This window comes from Miscanthus floridulus, chromosome 15, assembly GCF_019320115.1.
Source record: "Miscanthus floridulus cultivar M001 chromosome 15, ASM1932011v1, whole genome shotgun sequence".
Lineage (NCBI taxonomy): Eukaryota > Viridiplantae > Streptophyta > Magnoliopsida > Poales > Poaceae > Miscanthus > Miscanthus floridulus.
In genome coordinates this window covers 71,432,294-71,445,839 of record NC_089594.1, presented here as the reverse complement: position 1 = coordinate 71,445,839, position 13,546 = coordinate 71,432,294, and the positions used below count along the sequence as shown (strand labels likewise).

The 13,546-nt window shown below is 50.3% G+C and overlaps 1 protein-coding gene across 1 annotated transcript; it reads right to left on the bottom strand.

The window, feature by feature from the left end:
* Positions 1–5,807: 5,807 nt before the first annotated feature.
* Positions 5,808–10,512, bottom strand: LOC136506725 (uncharacterized). The gene is made up of 4 exons (XM_066501619.1): positions 10,205–10,512; positions 6,452–6,563; positions 6,193–6,372; positions 5,808–5,898 (listed from the first exon to the last, which is right to left on the bottom strand). The coding sequence occupies exons 1-3, from the start codon at positions 10,510–10,512 to the stop codon at positions 6,298–6,300; spliced, it is 495 nt and encodes a 164-aa protein (XP_066357716.1). The 3' UTR covers positions 5,808–5,898; positions 6,193–6,297.
* Positions 10,513–13,546: the final 3,034 nt, after the last annotated feature.

Below are 13,546 nucleotides of genomic sequence, written 5' to 3'. Positions count from 1 at the left end.
GAGGCACCGAGCCACCGAGGCCCAGTGAACGACCTCGACACCCACTAGAGAAACCCTCCGTTACTCTTGGAGCGCGTCTCCGGACCGCTAGCCGACCCTTAGCAAACGGGGTTCGGGCCTCCACTCGGACTACCTGATAACAGCTCACCAGAAGTGCCACTGCTCGTACCCACCGAGGGTAGCGAGGCACATTCCACCCCTCCTTCCGAGCGAAAAGGAAGCGTGAGGGTCGTACAAAAAGTCAGGGGAACCCCTGACGGCCTTCTCGCTCTATGCAGAGGCTAAGGGGCTCTTCCTGCAACCTTGCCGAGACCCAATGACCCCAGCTCGCACTCGAAGGGGCTCAGCAAAACAAACCCTCCTTCTGAGCGAAAATGAAGCGTGAGGGTCATACAAAAAGATAGGGGAGCTCCTGACGACCCTCTCACCCCATGCAGAGGCTAGGGGGCTCTTCCTGCAGATATGCCGAGACCCCGCGACCCAGGCTCGCGCCCAAAGGGGCCTCGGCAAACAAACCCTCATGCGCGAGGGACGTATAAAAAGCCAAGGGAGCTACCGACGGCCCTCTCGCTCCTTGCAGAGGCTACGGGCTCTTCCTGCAACCTTGCCGAGACCCAGCGGCTCCCGCTCACACCCGAATGGGCTCGGCAAACAAACCCTCTATCCGAACAAAAAGGATATGTGAGGGTCGAATAAAAAAGCCAAGGGACCCCTGACTGCCCTCTTGCTCTAGGCGGAGGCTCGGGGGCTCCTCCTGCACCCAAGACAAAGACAAACGGTCTAAGTCCACGCTAGAAGTTTCATTTCAAATACGATAAAGGGCACCAAGCCCGTTACGGTCCAGGGGTTCGAAGGCTAGGCCCCCAGAGGTTTCGACAGCTGCCCTAGGGCAATAGAGTCAGGGACGACTTCGGGGCGAGCCTACGAATGGCCGAGGCCTGAGCAAACAATCACTCAGGACGTCCTAGGTCGTGTCTAAGACCGGCAGGGAAGTCTCCGAATGGGATCCCACCGTAGGGAGGCACTGAGCCACTGAGGCCTAGCGAACGGCCTCGGCACCCACTAGAGAAACCCTCTGGTACTCTTGGAGTGTGTCTCTAGACCGCTAGCCATCCCCTAGCGAATGGGGCATGGGCCTCCACTCGGACTCACCCGATAACAGCTCACCGGAAGTGCCCACGCTCGTGCCCATCGAGGGTAGCCTGGCACATTCCACCCCTCCTTCCGAGCGAAAAGGAAGTGTGAGGGTTGTACCAAAAGCTGAGGGACCCTTGACAGACCTCTCGCTCCGTACGGAGGCTAGAGGGCTTTTCCTGCAACCTCGCCGAGACCCCCATGACCCGAACTTGCACTTGTGGGCTCGGCAAATACGATAAAAACTCCTCACTCAAACGCGAAAACGACAAAAGCCCCTGGAGGAGTAACTCCACTCCTCCAGGGCCTCGGGGGCTACACCCGGCGGGTGCGCTCGCGCGCACCCACCGAAACCTCAAGAAACAAAACCCAATTCCTACGGGAGTGGCTACAAACCAAGCCTTGGCAAACCCTCAGGGAGAGTGCACGCACTCCCCCGGAGGCTCGGGGGCTACTGTCGGGTATCGTAGAACGGGGTACCCCGAGCGAACATCAAAAGGGTCACTTAAGTCCCATAAAAAAACAAAGCTAGGAGGTAAGCCATGGGCTCCTCACCGGCCACGTCCGAGCCCACCAGGCTCTCCGTCTCGCCTCGAGCCTCGCATAGGAGGTCTCGGCGTCCTAACGCAATCTCCACCTCGCGCGAGGCCTTTTATGGAAGGCCTCAGCAAGGAGCTCCGCCTCGCGTGAGACCTCTTGCGGAAGGCCTCGGCAAGGAGACGCAATCTCCACCTCGCGCGAGGCCTTATTCTTCGTCTCGCACGAGGCCTTGTTCTCCATCTCGTGCGAGGCCAGCTTATCCATAGCCCGTCGCCCCCGCCTCGGCCGGTCTTCCCAACAACATGTCATGTCCCATTAATATGTCAACCACTCCCGCAATCTCAGCCGGACAACGGCTCGACACCGTGGGATGGCCGACGGAACATGAGGTCGCATCGGCGCCATACCGGCTGAGACAGGGCACGGCGAGGATTATCGGTCACTGTATTCTGACGCTGTGCCCACGATCAGCGCCCGCACTACACTGTGCCCCGTAATCCCCGCCTCGAAAACAACACTACATGGACAGCCTGGCCCGGGTCATCACCGCCTCCGAGCTAGCGCACCAGATCAACCGCTCTCTCAGGGCCTCGACACTATGCACCAAGGTCTCGGCTATTTCAGGATTCGTGTCCGCCGAGACCCCCCACTGCGGTGCGGCCTCGGCACCGACCGAGCCTCGGCCTCGCGCACAGTCAGTCCACAGCGGCTCGCACGTTCACCGCCGCACCCACTCCAAGGCAGTCCTGGAGCTCCCATGACGCACAGGATCGGATGTGACCAGCACGCCGCCCCAGTGCTCCAAGGACGGACCACTCCAACGACCACGCCGCCACAGGGCTCGGACGCGCCACCTCTGTTTGCACGACGCCGTGTAGTTAGCACATGTACTGTCCTTGTCCTCTCTTCAACTATAAAAGGAGAGGACTTGGGCCATTTGGGAAGAGGAATAACACCGTGTAACACACACACACACACTTCCCAGCCACCTGAGAGCAACGTCTCAAGCAGCCTACACGACACCTCACCGAGACCTGGGGCTAGCTCCCTCTCACACCTAGCTTGTAACCCCCTACTACAAGCACTTTGGTGCAAGGAATACAAGATCGATCTCTCAGACTGGACGTAGGGCATCGATTACCTGAACCAGTATAAACCTTGTGTCTCTTTGTATCACCATCTGGGATTAGGGGCACGCAGTTCACATTTACTGGTTGGTTGAGGACCCCCGGTCCGAAACATCGACACCAGGCTTCCAACCGTCTCTCCACTCTGATGAAGCCTGCGTGCAACTTGCAGAGGGAAAAATTCTGAGTAGTCGCCATCCTCAAGGTACACTTGGCTTGAGTTCCTTCTCCCAGATATCAGTTCAAACAAGACCATCCCATAGCTGTAAACGTCCACTTTCGATGTGACAGCTTCTCCGCTAATCCATTCGGGCGCAAGATATCCGATGGTTCCTCTCATTGTAGTTATAGCATGGCTAAATTCTCTTCCCAAGACCTTTGCCATCTGAAAATCCACAATCTTAGGCGTGAACGCCGCGTCGAGGAGTATGTTCTCTGGCTTGATGTCACAGTGTATGATGCAGTCCCGGCAACCGGTGTGCAAGTAGGCTAGGCCTCTGGCTACGCCAACGGCTATTTGGTACCTGAGGCTCCTATCATGCAGTCTTCTACCAAGGAGCACTGGAGGTTTTTAAGCCTTATCGACAAGAACACAAGCTTTGAAACCATTAAGATCATTTAGAAATTAACCAGCCGGTCAAGCAAAAAGAACTAGGCTAAATTCACTGGCAGGTTTCCTCCAACAAGAGCGCGGCAACGCCGCGCTTGGCTTTAGTCTGTTTTTAAGACAATTTCCTCTCGGTTGAAGAGAGATCTAGCATATCACAAATGACAACTTTATTTATATAAGATGCAAACCACAATTTTTCCATGAATCGCTGAAAGTTTTCTTAATAATATGTTTGAAGTGCAACTAAATGTTACTACCTCCAGTCAAAGAAAATTGACGTTTCAGCAGACAAGGCAACTGAGGGTGTGTTTAGTCCGTGAAATGAAATTTTTTTATGTCACATCGGATGTTTCGGGGATGTCGGAAGGGGTTTTCGGATACTAATAAAAAAAACTAATTACATAGCTCGCCTGAAAACTGTGAGACGAATTTATTAAGCCTAATTAATCCATCATTAGCGCATGTTAGTTACTGTAGCACTTATGGCTAATCATGGACTAATTAGTCTTAAAACATTCGTCTCGCGATTTTCAACCAAACTGTACAATTAGTTTTGTTTTCGTCTATATTTAATACTCCATGCATGTGCCGCAAGATTCGATGTGATAGTTTGGGGTGAAAATTTTTGGGAACTAAACCAGGCCTGATTTGCTTGCTATTCATTTTGCTCGTGTGAAACAACAAATTCTCCTGACTCGAGGTAGTACACCGGCACTGGCGACCCTCCCGTGATAGTATTGAGCAGTCTTGGCACCGGAGGCATGTAGACCTCAGAAAGACCCTCAAGAAACTACACCACCTCGGCCATGGCTCGTCAATCAAGCTCACTATCTTGAATGCACCAGCAAGCAACCTTGCAAACTCTTTCAACCTCCTCAAGGTTGGCTTCGCCATGCAAATTTGCATCCACCAGGCTTTCGATCTCTCCATTCTGATGAAGCCTGCGCGCGACATGCAGAGGGAAAAATTCTGAATTGTCACCGTCCTTGAGGTACTTGGCTTGAGTTCCTCCTCCCGGATATCAGTTCAAACAAGACCATCCCGTAGCTGTAAACATCCACTTTCGATGTAACAGCTTTTCCGCTAATCCATTCAGGTGCAAGATATCCGATGGTTCCTCTCATCGTAGTTATCGCATGGCTAAGGGCCAGTTTGGATGCCAAAATTTTTGGCAAAACGCTACTATAGCGTTTTCGTTGTTATTTGGCAATTAGTGTCCAATCATAGTCTAATTAGGCTTAAAAGATTCGTCTAAACTGTGTAATTAATTTTATTTTTTATTTATATTTAATGCTTCATGCATGCGTCCAAAGATTCGATGTGACGGGAAATCTTGAAAAATTTGGCATTTTGGGGTGCAACTAAACAGGGCCTAAATTCTCTTCCCAAGACCTTTGCCATCCCGAAATCCGCAATCTTAGGTAGGAACGAGGCGTCGAGGAATATGTTCTCTGGCTTGATGTCACAGTGTATGATGTATGATAGCAGCCCGACAACCCGTGTGCAAGTGGGCCACGCCTCTTGCTACTCCAACGGCTATTTGGTACCTGAGGTTCACTACTAGAATCGCGGGATTTGCCTAGTGCCGCAGGCACTAGGCAAAGGCCCAGAAACACTAGGCAAACAGTTTGCCTAGTGTCACACTAGGCAAACAAGGGTCGGCAGAGGCGGACTAGGCAAAGAGCACTTTGCCGAGTGTCAAACCTCGGACACTCGGCAAAGTGTTTGCCTAGTGTCAAGGACACCACTCGGCAAAAGTATTCCACTGACGGTGGAAATCGTAACGGACGTTTTGCCTAGTGTCGGAGGTCTGACACTCAACAAAGTATGCAAGGTTTGCCTAGTGCCAGGCGTCCGACACTAGGCAAATATGTCAAGCTTTGCCTAGTGTCAGGCCACCTACACTAGGCAAATATGCCAAGCTTTGCCTAGTGTCAGGCCTCTGACACTAGGCAAACTGCCTACTTTGCCTAGTGTCAGTTTTCTGACACTAGGCAAAGCTTGTTCCCAGGTGTGCCACGTGTGGCCCCTTTGCCTAGTGTCAGACCCCTGACACTAGGCAAAGTAACCAGAAACTGATTTTTTTTTTGATTATTCCATTTGCGACACAAATATAAATCATATTCAAACACCACAAATATATCACATGAATCATAAATAAGAACCACATGTTCACATATATCACATGTTCATACCAAAAGTCCAAATGTGCCACAAGTTCACAAGTTCATAAGTGCACAACCAAATTTCTTAACAAAGTTCACAACAAGTTGATCACGACGATTGTCAAGGGTGAAGAGGCCCGTGGTTTGATGCTCCAGGCGACCCTTCCACTTGATTCGGCTCAAGCTATGGTGCCGGCGACGCTCCAATCTGTGAAGCTGGCGACCCTTTCACTTGATTTGGCTCAAGCTGTGGTGCCGGCGACGCTCCAATCTGTGAAGCCGGCGACCCTCCAATTTGATTCGATGCCACGCCCGATTGATGCTGAAAAAAATGAAAAGGATACCGTCAATAAAAAATTTCGGCAGAACCTCCCCTGCACGGAGGGGTTTTCAAACCCTGCAAGAAAACAAATGGCACGATGACCGTCAAGAACATACATATCAATACACCGCCACCAACACCACCACCACCACCCAAACACCACAACTGCCACCACCACACCACAACAACAACCACCGTCACCACCAACACCATATTGTATGTTTGAGATTGCATATTTTTTCTAGTGTGCCCTATGTCAGGTTGGAACATAATAAGTAATATATTGGTACTCACAGGAGTAGCTGCTTGAGGAAGTGGCAAGACTAGGCTAGCTGGCATGGTCCGCCCCATAGCGGCGCCAAGAGTGGACACAAACCCCACCAGCTCCTCTATCCTCTATCATTGGGCCTCCCGCTCTTCCACCGCCCTCGCTTCCATCTCCTCGCGAAGCCTCCTTTCTTCTAGCAGTTTGGCCTACAACATTTGACCCCCAATGTTAAAGTAAGGCAAAGGTATGTAAATATCAATAAGCAATGAATAAAACAGAAATTACCTGGAGTTTGTTGACAAGGTGCGAAGCAGTGGTTGGCCGTGGACATATGGTCGGGCTTGCGCTCGTGCTCCGTGCTCGGATCTGGGAGAGGGTGGGAGTAGAGGACGTGTCGATGACACCATCACCCATCCAATACCGCCCATGCTTCTTGCCACCTCCCACCCTCATGACGATCTCTCCGTCAAAGTCATGGGCGCTCGGATCATACTCTAGCCCATGGACCGCCCTTGCCATCTCAGTATACTGACTGAGATGGCTATGGATGGTCGCGTTGCTGTATGCTGAAGGAGGGTCATCCAGGTTGTAGGAGACGTCGGATTTCGCCTTGCCCTTGTGGGCCATGGCATATGCCATGAACTAGGTAACCGGCTGCCCACCATGCGACGATGACTGCGAGAAAAATAGCAAGATGATTAGAAATCATGCAACATACAACGTTATAATAAAAAATGGATTCTCGTACCCAAGTTTGCGTGTATCCGTTGAGGCTGCGGTTGCCTTGATGGTGTGGTACACCTATCATCTGCAAACGGCGCTCCCGACAAGCTTTATGCTGGGCAATCCATTCGGGGTCCAACCACTTGTCCACCATCATCTCCCAGCATCGGGGATCCCCGGAGCACCAACACGGAACCACCTACAAGCCATGAAGTATATGACATATAAGAAGTTAAATTAAAGCTATCAGCACTACATTATTAATGTTCAAATACATTTACCTTCATGAACTCTTCCTTGGTCAGTGCCATATCTCTTGCTTCTTTCTTTGTGACCTTCGTTGCAAGGTAGGACCCGTGGTATGTTATGATGGCCTGGACGCGTGCCTCGTAATGTAGCTGCTTCACGAGTCTTTTACATGCTTTGGTTAGCACCACATCCACCGTGTCCTCAAAGCCTTCCTAAAGTCTGAAGAAATCCTGCATATACACACGAAGTATTCATTCATTATTTCAAAAAATGTCCAATGAATGCGATGTATTGAACAATGTAGTACGAGGAAGACTTACCCATAGCTCAACCTTCACTCACTCCGCCTTGTTGGGGAATGTCCTGCCAAGCAGATCTATAGCATTGGGGGCGTTGGCGTAGTGGGCAAACGTGTAGGGTGGCTCCTCTCTCCCGGCGAACTGGACCAAGCCAGGGAAGTGTTCCTTGACCAGAAGGCCAAGGATGCCACTGACCTTGCGTGTGTGACATCCTGCAGACTCTACAACCGTCTAGCCCCTGCACAAGTTATTAAGAATAATAGTTAGCTTCTAGTGTGATTTTTGAACATATCATTTGAAGTAGTGAAAACATGTTAATTTACTTACGTTTCTCCGTCGAGTGCAATCTTCGGGCATCTGTAAGAAGGTATCGGCCACGTAGGGAGGCTCGTGGGACCTCACAAGTACACACTCGGCGTACCAGAGGAAGCCGAACCCGCTGCTGCCTCCTCCTCGACCTCCTCCTCCTCCCCGTCCTCGTCCTCCTCCCGCTCGTCCTCCTCGTCCTCCACCCTCTCGTCCTCCTTGTCCTCCACCCGCTCCTCCTCGTCCTCCACCCGCTCGTCCTCCTCCTGCGGCAGTGGTAACTGCTCCTCCTACGACCGCCTCCTGCGACCGGTGCTGCTCCTCCTCCTCCTCCTCTACGATGGCATCGATAGGTCCTCATCTGTAGTGGTGTCTACCAGGCGTGTTCTTTGGTAGATCGAGCTGACCCTCCTATTTTGACGCCCGCCCGCCATCTTTGATCAATCACCTGCAATCAAAAACAAAAAAACAATGTTGTATTAGAAATAACATAATTACATAAAGGCAAAAGAAACAAACTAAAATTACAAAATAACATATTATTACTTGTATTAAAAATAATCTTCATGATCGGGATTAGCTGGATCATAAGTCTCATCATCACTATCAATCATGTCGAAATACTCGACACTATCCGAAGGGGGGATGTTGTCAACATTATCTTGGCCTAACTGTAATCGGTCAAGCATTTGTAAGTCCTTCTCATTTAGCACCTCGTCTCCAACGTTGCCTGCATCAACCCATTCATTGTCTACTTCCATTCCAATCGCTTCAGTTAAGTCTATCTCAAACCTTCCTTCCAACCCCTCTTCTTGGAAGAATTCTCCATCATATGTGTTTGGGTTAAATGTATAATCTTCATCCCTAGGACTCGCAGAGTAGATAAGTTCACTCCCCTCCTCAGATTCGCTGCATATCCATCAGGGAACATTAACCTCTGGATCCATTCAAGTACTTTTCTCCTTTGGTCTCTGCTCAAGATGAAATCGGCCTTAGGCCTTATCCATTTCTTGCCGCCTCTAGGAGGACGCATATGTTGATTTGGTCTATCACATAATGCTGCCAGGTCGACTCTAGCCTTAGGGTTGTCTTTGGACTTATCAAGAATGTCCATGAGTGTAGCCCAAAGTGCCTCGGCGACATTCTTTTCAGTGTGCATTACATCAATGGTATGTGGCAAGAGAAGATCATTAAAATAGGGGAGCCTCGTCAAGCCCGACTTATGTGTCCACATATGTTGCTCACCATATCCCACAAAACCACCTCCTTCGTTGGCCACGAGAGCATCTATCTGAGCATGAACCTTGGCACCAGTCATCATGTGTGGTGGAGGATTTGTCTCTACGACACCTTTTGTGAAGTTCTTTATGTCTTGTCTAAAAGGATGGTCCATAGGGAGGAATTGACGATGTTTGTCGAATGACGAATACTTGCCACCCTTCTGTAACCAAATGAACCTCAGAGCTGCCTTTCATACTGGGCATGGGAACTTCCCATGAATGCACCATGCGCTGAATATCCCATATGCCAAGAAGTCATGCATGGAGTACTGGTACTAAACACGCATTTTGAAGTTTCTCTTTGTAGCCCGATCGTATGTCCATACCTCGTCCTCCCAAGCAAGGATCAATTCATCAATAAGAGGCTCCATGTACACACCCATGTTATTCCCCGGATGTCCAGGAATTATCAATGACAAAAAGATGTTCTGTCATTGAAGGAGGACCCCGGGGGGGAGATTGAGGGGATAATGAAGATGGGCCAACAAGTGTATGGAGCAGACATCTGACCATAAGGATTGAACCCATCTATTGCCAGCGCAACACGTACATTACGAGCCTCTTCAGCTTTGTCATTATGAATGCGATCAAAGTGGTTCCATGCTTTACCATCGGAGGGATGTACCATCTTGTCTGGATTGTATTGTTTGCCCTCTTTGTGCCATCTCATCTATTTCGCGGATTCCTCGGTCATATATAGACGTTGCATCCTTGGTAAGAACGGAAGGTACCGAAGGACTTTCAACGGGATAGAAAGCTGCCTCTTCTGGCCATCACCAGAGTCAACCTCAAGGTACCTGGAGGATTCACACTTTGGACAGTATTTTGCATCCTTGTGATCTTTCCTAAATAGGACACACCCCTTCGGACAAGCATCTATTTGGTCATACAACATTTTAAGTGCACGAAGCACTTTTTGAGACTCGTACATGCTCTTTGGTAGAATGTGGCCCTCAGGAAGCAGGCTGCCAATGAGGGCCAACATACCATCGTAGGCTTCTCGACCCAGGCTAAACTGGGACTTGAACCCCATTACACGTCCAATGGCATCTAGTTGAGAAACCGTTGTCCTATCGTGTAGGGGTTTCTATGCTGACTCCATCATGTCGTAGAATGCCTTTGTTGTTGCATCCATCTCCTCCAACCTACGTCCTTCAACATACTGTGCTTCATGAAAGTCATCTAACATGTCCGCTACCCCGGCATCAGCATCGAAACCCTCCAGACGTGGTCTCACTACCTCCTCTCTCATACGATGGCCTTCACCATGGTGGACCCACCAGGTATAGTTTGGCGTGAACCCATTATTCACTAGATGTTTACCCACATTCACCTTGTTTTGCCTTTTTCTGTTTGCACATTTGCTGCAGGGACACAAAGCTTTAATAGGTCTGCCACCAGCCTCGCCAAAAGCTGACTCCAAGAACTCATCTGTTTTGCACATCCATTCTTTGGTGAAATCAACCTTGCTTCTGTGGCCCGTGTACATCCACTCACGGTCATCCGTCCTCTAACATATATATCAGTGAGTAATATAAGCATCAATTGCAGCTACACGGTGTTCCTACCATCTAATAGGTGAGGATAGGCCCTAATCCCACCCGTGGATGCGTAAATGAGATTAGTTTTCATGATCTACTCCTATCTAAGAATGAATTTTGGCAGCACCTACCCGTTGTTCTCCAAATACATGTCCTGACAAGGAGAGTGTATCCGGAGAACAACAGGGAGGTGATACCGAAACTCTATCTCGGATAGGAGCAGACCATGAAAACTAATCCATCTACGCAGCCGCGGGCTGTCCAAAAAAACGTGGACAATTTGAAACACATATGGTTATCGATATGCAAAGATTTACATACCTCCAACCGTATGTATTTCGAACAGGAGATGCCTAACTGGGCTTCGCCACCTACAACCATGATACGGAAAGAGGGGTTATACCTAAGGTGGCGGTGGAGTCAGGCTAGCAGGGCCGTGGAGGGTCGGTGCAGTGGCGAGGCGACGCGGTGCAGGCAGACCGACACCGGTGAGGAAGACGATCGAGGTCGCCTCTGCTCCTTTCTCACCTTCTTTTTCCTGCAAATAAAAACAAAATGAATTAAGACGTCTAAAAATTTCGGCAGCACCTCCCCTGTACGGTGAGATTCTCAAAACCTGCAATGAACCAACGGCACGATAGCCGCTAAACACATATATATCAAGGGAAGCAATTACATCGACTAACACAACAACAACTAGTACTAGCACAATCACCGCCAGCATCATCATTTATCCATCCTATGCATATTTGTACCACTACTTCTCATACACCATGTATCGAATACAAAAGTGGTCGACGAACCTCGTGCGTGCTAGTCATCGATCAAAGAGACGGCGCGGTGTCGGACGGGGCTGCAGGCCGGCAGGAGGCGCACCGGAACAAGGCGCTGGCTTATGGGGTGGGGCACCAGAGCAAGACGTCGGTGGACGGAATGTCAAGCAGGGCACCGACGGACGGGAGCAGATCGATGGGGCTTCCTCTTCTCTCCACCTTCCTCCTCTCTCTCTGTTCCCTCCTCCTCCCTCTCTACTGCTGCTCACCTTCTCCCTGGGGCCAGCCATGGGGCGGCACAGGACCAGCCAGGGGACGGCGCTGGGGGCCGGCCAGGGGCTGCCTGGCGGCCGTGCCTTTCCTTGGCGAGCGGGGCCAGGCTATGGGCCGCGGCACCTTGCTGCCGGACCGGCGGCGCGGGGGGCCCCGGGACGGCGCAGGGGCCTTGCGCAGGGGCCTGGCCACGGGCCGCCCGGTGGCCAAAGCCTTCCCGCCGAGCAGGCCGGGCTAGGGGCGCCGGCGGCCGCGCGGCAGCGCCCTGGCGGACCGGCCGGGCGAGGCCCCCCGCGCGCGGCGGACAGCAATGGAGGGCGGGCGCGGCGGTCGGAATGGAGGGCGGGCGGGGCGCCCCAGCTGCCGGGTAGGCGGCGGGCGAACGCTGGCGGCGGGCGGGCGACTTCCAGCGGCGCGGGCGGGCGGGCGAAATTTTTTTCGCTGAAAGAGCTCGCGCGCTCTGGGCCTGGGGTTCGGGTTTGGGTGCAAGGATAAGTTAAGTGTTGAATATCCTGCTTTGCCTAGTGTCCAGGATCTAACACTAGGCAAAAAAAAAATTCAACTGCAAAATTTATTTATAAAAATAGAGTAAATACCTGGCACACCTCACTGCTGGGTTTCTTCGAAGTGTCTCCGGTAGTACCGGTTGTAAGTACCGGTACTTCCGGTCTTCACAAAACAGTGGAAAAATGACCTAGCAGTACTACCGCTGTTTGACCGGTAGTACCGGTATGACCGGTAGTACCGGCTGACATCCGGTAGTTCGTACCCAGTGTTTTTGCTCAAAACTGACCTACCGGTAGTACCGGTCGTCTACCGGTAGTACCGGCCTGACCGGTAGTACCGGCTGTACATCGGTACTACAAGTCTTCACAACTGAGCCAGTTTTTGACTTACCGGTAGTACCGGTACTCTACCGGTAGTACCGGCTTGAACGGTAGTACCGGAAATTCATCGATACTACAGGTCTTCACAGTTGTGCTGGTTTTTGGCCTAGCGGTAGTACCGGTCTTCTACCGGTAGTACCGACCAGGTCAAGTAGTACCGGTCTTCTACTGATTTGCCTAATGTCCTAGATCTGACACTGGGCAAATATGAATGTTTTTGAACTATGATTTTTTTTTAAATAAAAGAACACTCAAACAATATAAACTGAAAATTAACTTTACCGAGTGTCGATAACCCAACACTAGGCAAACACTATAAAAAATAAGTTTGCCTAGTGTCTTCCATGAGACACTAGGCAAAGAGGCCAGTTTGCCTAGTGTCTAGCTAGCACACTAGGCAAACTTATTTATTTTTTTTCAATTTTGGTCTTCAAACTTTTTATCGAGCCTCCCTACATAAAATGAGACTACATGTTGAAAGTTGGCACAATTTTATGAAATTTTGCTATATTTCTTTAGTTTATTTAATTTCTTTGAATTTTTTCGACAAATGCAAATTTGAACTGCAAGTGTGTCGAATAATGGCAATTCATGAATGCAAAAATGATATTCATGTTAGTAAGTGTTAGTTGAGGCCGTATGCAGAAATAGACCAAAAATTTCACACATCTTCACGTCGAGACATGACCACGAACTTGCGAGCAAATAATTTTTAAATTCTATTAAATGAAAACGGAGTCTGAAATTCATGAAACTAGCCTTTTTGAACAGAAGAACATCAAGGGAGTGCTTTGGCATGTATTCATAGTTCATACACGAGTAGCCTCTTATCGCCTTCGCAGCAGAACCCGATCAGTTTGACTAGATTGATGTGCTGGATGATTCGATCGAGCTCACTTCTGCCCTGAACTGCTTCTCTCCTTGATGGTTGCCGTCGAGCCTCTTCACTACCACCATGGTGAACGAGTCACCCAGGTACCCCTTGAACACGGAGCCGAAACCGCCTCCCCCTAACTTTTTAGAGAAGTTTTTAGTCGCGCTGCAAATCG

Excerpts from the sequence above, each read along its gene's own strand:
- LOC136506725 (XM_066501619.1), bottom strand. The coding sequence starts at position 10,512 with ATGTACACGGGCCACAGAAGCAAGGTTGATTTCACCAAAGAATGGATG. Across the intron at positions 6,564-10,204 it reads GGGGTAGCGGACATGTTAGA|CGACACGTCCTCTACTCCCA; the intron begins TGACTTTCATGA and ends TGATGGTGTCAT. Across the intron at positions 6,373-6,451 it reads ACCTTGTCAACAAACTCCAG|GCCAAACTGCTAGAAGAAAG; the intron begins GTAATTTCTGTT and ends CAAATGTTGTAG.